Source organism: Hetaerina americana, unplaced genomic scaffold (assembly GCF_022747635.1).
Source record: "Hetaerina americana unplaced genomic scaffold, ioHetAmer1.1.p SCAF_3, whole genome shotgun sequence".
Classification (NCBI taxonomy): domain Eukaryota; kingdom Metazoa; phylum Arthropoda; class Insecta; order Odonata; family Calopterygidae; genus Hetaerina; species Hetaerina americana.
Window position 1 is genome coordinate 16,044,953 of NW_027286874.1, and position 5,599 is coordinate 16,050,551.

Below are 5,599 nucleotides of genomic sequence, written 5' to 3' on the forward strand. Positions count from 1 at the left end.
TAACAGATTTTTTCAACTCGATGCGAATCGTAACGGTTCAACAACAACCGTATCGATTTCAATGCTCTTTCCTTCATGTGGACTTATAGATTGAGCAGATGTATACATTTTTATATTTACAAGTTCTATAACAAACAAAGCCATACTCGTATATCGCGTGCTTTTGCCATAATTTCACACGGCGATCACTGGTAGAAGTCATTTTGGTGCGTCCGAACGACTGACTCATAGAGTGCATTGCCCTCAAACTTTATAATCAAGCTTGGCTTCACAGCTAACATACCTGAAAGAAAACAACTTCAAACATCGAGTAAACTCGGTGGCACCACATTTAACAACTCAAAATGTGATTATCGCAATTTTCTCACCCACTTGCCCGTAGTCAAGCAAGTTTGCTTGATGAGAAGAATCATCACTGATTAAGGTAACTTGTCTAGTATAGGGTATCCACAGATTGAGTTCTTTGCCTGGTGGCTGCTGAAGATATGTCCGACTTTCTGGTGACGCCGCTTTCGCCATTGGATGAAGTCGAGGACCAAGAAGCAGGTGATGCAGGAGACGCGGGCGTGAGCGGCCCCTTGCTTCCCGTCGAGCCGCTCCCCTGCAAACTCCCCTTCTTCCTGCACCTGGTCAAGAACCTTCTCATCGCCCTTTTCACCCTGCTCGTACACGTGAAAGCCACCGTCAGGAATACTCCGTGAAGCGACGTCAAAAGCACGGCAACAAGCCAGAGGGGTGGAATGTCTAACCACCCAGCCAAAAGACCGGCAGACCAAGAGAGACCGGAGAGCAAAGCAAGCCGGAGGTGAAGACGGAAAGAGCGTACGGCCTGGGGCGGGCCGTGCTTGATTGGTGCTGCCGAGGTAGGGGCGATTGACTGCCTGAACGTGGCCTGCGAAATTGTACGAGCGCTCAAAATAAACAAGAGAGCATTGGCTACTGTGGAGATGGCTAATGGAGCGGCGAACAGAATCAGAAGTGATGACCGTCGCCCGAACCAGCAGGCACCGCTAGGGTGCAAGCCAAAAGCTGGGGTTAGGGTTGTCAACAAAGGAGACAGGGGACAGTGATCGTTTGGTACATTCTGAGTAATTGAGGTCTGCGGAAGAGTTGTTGGAATGCCGACCGACATATTCATGTTCCCGTCCGACCGATAGGAGACCGAGGCGGTGACAGAGAATATGCAAGCCTGACCTCCCGTTCGGATGTCCAAGGACAATGCAATCGCCGCAAGGGCTGCTGGAAGAGCCCACGAGAAAGCAGAGTAGATGGCGAATCTACGTTTTCCTCCAGAACCGCCAACAGAATCGCTCGGAGCGTGCAGATGCACCGTGGCGCGTCGTAAAGTTCTCCAAACGTCGAAAGCCAAAGCGGAAGACCAACAAAACGCAGCCAGCAGTCCGAACAAAGCTAGCGTTGCCGCTGCCAAGCATCCCCCAGATACCTCAGAAGACCCCAGAGGTGTAGTGTTAAATGTTCCGGCGAAAAAAGCAGAATACGCGATCAACAGCGCAATACAGAGTGATGCCAGATTGCGGCCGGATGCGGTGCGCAGTTCCTTCAGTAAGGCGAACGCCACGAGGTGAAGGATCAAGAACAGTGCAGATGCTGCGACACCAATGATAGTAAGGTATCCCATTACGACAGCTGCTGGTGAAGGGTAGAGATAAATGGTCGTCAAGTTCTTTTCTCTGGGATGGTCCGCACCATTATTACTCAGTCCCACCACCTTCACAACCCCGGCGGTCGGCACCTCTCTTGTTTCCTCTTCAATCACCCTCCCGATTTCCACACAGCGGTTGCGAACCCATCGTTGTCCCATTTCAGGACAGAGAAGGTCACGGCACCGTCTGAGGAAAGGATCAAATAGCGGTGTCTCACCTGGACATCCATGGGCAGTCAGTCGAGCGGACAGGGGTCCAGGATCCACGCCGCCCTTGCCACCAGGGAGATATTCGCCCTGAGGGATACCGAAATCAAAGAGGACGGAGAAAGCAACCGGGTTGAAGTCTTTGGCCGCCGCGCCCAGGGATCTCGTCAAGGGAGGGGCACAGGACAGTTCGTGAACGGGCACTCGGTTGCAGACCGCGCAAGCCGCGTTGCGGTAGGTCTTCGCCCCGAGAAATACGTGAGCAGTGGATCCAGGAGCACCGCAGCGTCGTTTGATGGCCGAGCGCAGTCCAACGATGTCGTCAGGCCAGTCCGGAGCGCAGGAATCGACGACGCCCGTGCGGCACCTCCGTACGAGGGAGGCCGCGATGGGCGGTGCCATCGGATCTGCGGTGCAGAAGTGGAAGCTTCCCTTCTCCATTACTCCCCAGACGCGTCGGGATTCATCGTAGGTTGGAAGCCACTTGGACGGCATCGGGGGCTCTGTGGTGGACCCGAAGGGGATATCGTGGATGGACGGGCACTCGAGCCTGGGAGTCCACACCACGAAGTCATCGGGAGCCCTTCCGTTCAGGTCTCCGTTGCAAAGAGCGCAGTGGGCGTTGACATACGTCACATTCGTCACCAGGGACGTCACTGGCATTTTGATAGACACCACGTCCTTTACGTCATCGCCCCCCTTCTCCTCGCATCTCCTTCGGACATCTTGACTGGTTCCGGAGGGGCAGGAGGACTTCATATATATCCCACCGAGATGGCGCATTGGCACGCAGGAGAAGTGACCGACGCCTCTGCTGGGCTTCCATCGGGAATCCGGACAGCAGTCGTCGTACGTTTTGCAGGTGGAGTCGCACAAGCAATTTCGATCACGCCAGTCGAGCGATTTGGCTCCCGAAGAGCACGAGTCCCTCTCGTCACAAGTCCCATTGCCGTAGGCGAGGTTGGAGTGCGAGAGGGAGAGCGGGGTGGCAAGGGAGAAGGGCGGGGGAGGCAAGGAGAGGAGGAGGAGAGCTACGAGGAAGAGGGAGGAGAAAGGGGAGGGGAGCAATCGTTTTTGGAGCATGGTATGATCTCCTTATCCCTCTTTTCAGGTGAATCCCAGCATTCTGGTCAGCAGGTAATTAGTCGTTCCAGTTAGTTCCGTCTGCCCAGCTTCACGGTCGAAACGCCGTCTCGAAATGGTGAGTCTATAATAAGGGAAATAAAAAAGAGGAAATATCGTCATTTCGATTCTATAATAAGGTTAGAAAGAAAGTTGAGGCTCATAAGACCTCAAGATATACTTTTTTTGTGCCGAGGCTCAGGTAGGATGGAAACCAAGTTTATCTATTTCGATTTAGAGATTCAACTGCATCATCGAAATTCAATCATTTTACGACATCAGGTATGTATTTTAACATTTTAATGTTATCGAAACATCAAATCCATTTCACCTTTGCGGATTACTGGATGCTATATTAAAATAATTGATTCAATGCAAGCGAGAGAGAATGCCATCCGCTAAATGAAAATGAAGAATTAATCGCAAAATATAACCATTACACACGGTACAACTTTAAACGTTGAGCATTAAAAATTGCATTTAAAACTTGGGCATCATATACAAATTTCTAGAAAAGTACAAAATGATATTATATGTATAAATATATAATACTTTTTGAAAGTCTCACGGGCGTGAATAATAATGCATAACACTTAGCACTAGTGGACACAGACATAAACACAGAAACACAAAAAGACTCACTATTTTTCGAATTTTCGGTGGTCGTGACCACCTTTATCAAGGAAGAGAGGGACAGAACACACACACACGTATACATACACATAAGTATATATATATATATATATATATATACTTATGTATATATATATATATATATATATATATATATATATATATATATATATATATATATGTGTGTGTGTGTGTGTGTGTGTGTGTGTGTGTGTGTGTATATATGTGTGTATATATATATACATATATATGTATGTGTATATATATATATATATATGCATATATATAATTACTCACTTCGACGTTTCATAAAGTGTGAAAAGAAAAAAGCAAGTCAGTTTCCACCACCGAAGTGAATCGAAAAACCATTGCAGTTTTTAAGTTTCAAAATATAAATTCGTCGATAAATGACATTTTTACAGCTATCCTAAATATACTATTTAACTTTATTATTGCAATTCATAAACAAAATACCCCAAATAAAAATACCCCATTAATGTTAAAATAACCTAAAATTATATTACGTATTGTTCAATGAAAATTCAGGTACATTTTTTAGCGTAATGACGAAGTTCTGAAAATTTTCTTAGCGGATGTCTTGAGTAATTGTGTATATTGATGATAATTAAGAGGTAATTGAAAAATCATTTCCGCGATTATCAAGATAATGATTAATTAAAGGCAACGACCTCATCCAAACAGTATTTTCTCTCGAATATTTGTTCATGACCTCGAATATTTGTTAGTAGATAATTAATGGATCTTCATATAATCATAGTAATAATATTTCAGAGGATAACAGTGCTCCTAAATATAAAGCATTTATCACTCTAGAACACCTTACCTTGATGACTCACAAATCATTCTCAAGAACAAAAAGTATTATAGTATTTTTCAATTTAAATAGTTTTATTGTACTAGTAAACCACCTTTGTACGAGCTAGTAGGAAGATTACAATATCGGTATGGGTAAATATAACATTACAAAACTTTAATATCCTTGTAGGTAGGAAATTAATTAGTAACAAAGTTCTTTTTGTTCCTATTCCTTGATTTTTCAAGCATTGCTCTATTGTCTGTTTCTTTTTGTTAAGAACCGTCAGGAAGATATCATCTCGAAATTTTGATACTACATACTATTACAGCTTGGTTAATTAATCAACATTAATACTAAATAATGATGGATAATTTGCCGAATTTAAGGAACAATACATTACGTAAAACCCCGCAAGCCACCGCAAGGGCGTGTGGCGGGGGTGTTAGGTCAATAACCGTAAAAGGAACAATACCACATGCAAAACAACAACATGGAAAATTACACCCACAGCTACTATTACTAAAAATATATACTAAAAATATATTAAATATATAAAATAAATATATAAAAATATATAAAACAATACTAAAAATATAATTAAAAAAGTAATTTTAAAAAATTATTTAAAAGTATTAAAGCCGCACTATGCCTTCCAACAATGTTGTGTTGAAAATTAAGAAAATCCTCATTTTACATGTTGCATGCCTGTTGAGTAATCTTCCTATGCCACACACCCTAGATGTGGCTGGCAGGGTATTATGCAGATGTATAAACCAACTCGTTCAACTCAACACGGGTATTCACAGGTTTTTCTACTAATAGCACCATTGATTGTTCCAAACATACAATGTAAATAAAAATGGTGAACTCAATGGTTTCAGAATCAACTTTGTGAAAAATCACGATCACTTACTGAGTAAAAGTTTCTATATTTTAACAAGAAATGTATTACGGGACTACCGGTTTCGACCCATGCATCATCCGATACTGATTCTTGCAAAGGTAAAGAAACTCTTGGTAAGTTGTCATAGCGATTCAGCATGCCGTTAATTATTAAGTGTATACTCAACTGAAGCTGTTGAATAAATATAATACAAGCTTTGACTTAACGATCTTTATTCGTGCACATGTGGTACGGTATTGAGAAAAGATTTATT

At 43.4% G+C, this 5,599-nt stretch overlaps 1 protein-coding gene across 1 annotated transcript; it reads right to left on the minus strand.

Annotated features, from left to right (window-relative positions):
* Positions 1 to 433: 433 nt before the first annotated feature.
* Positions 434 to 2,629, minus strand: LOC139691086 (uncharacterized). Its single transcript, XM_071588831.1, has one exon. The coding sequence runs from the start codon at positions 2,627 to 2,629 to the stop codon at positions 434 to 436; it is 2,196 nt and encodes a 731-aa protein (XP_071444932.1).
* Between the last annotated feature and the right edge of the window lie 2,970 nt (positions 2,630 to 5,599).

Excerpts from the sequence above, each read along its gene's own strand:
- LOC139691086 (XM_071588831.1), bottom strand. The coding sequence starts at position 2,629 with ATGAAGTCCTCCTGCCCCTCCGGAACCAGTCAAGATGTCCGAAGGAGA.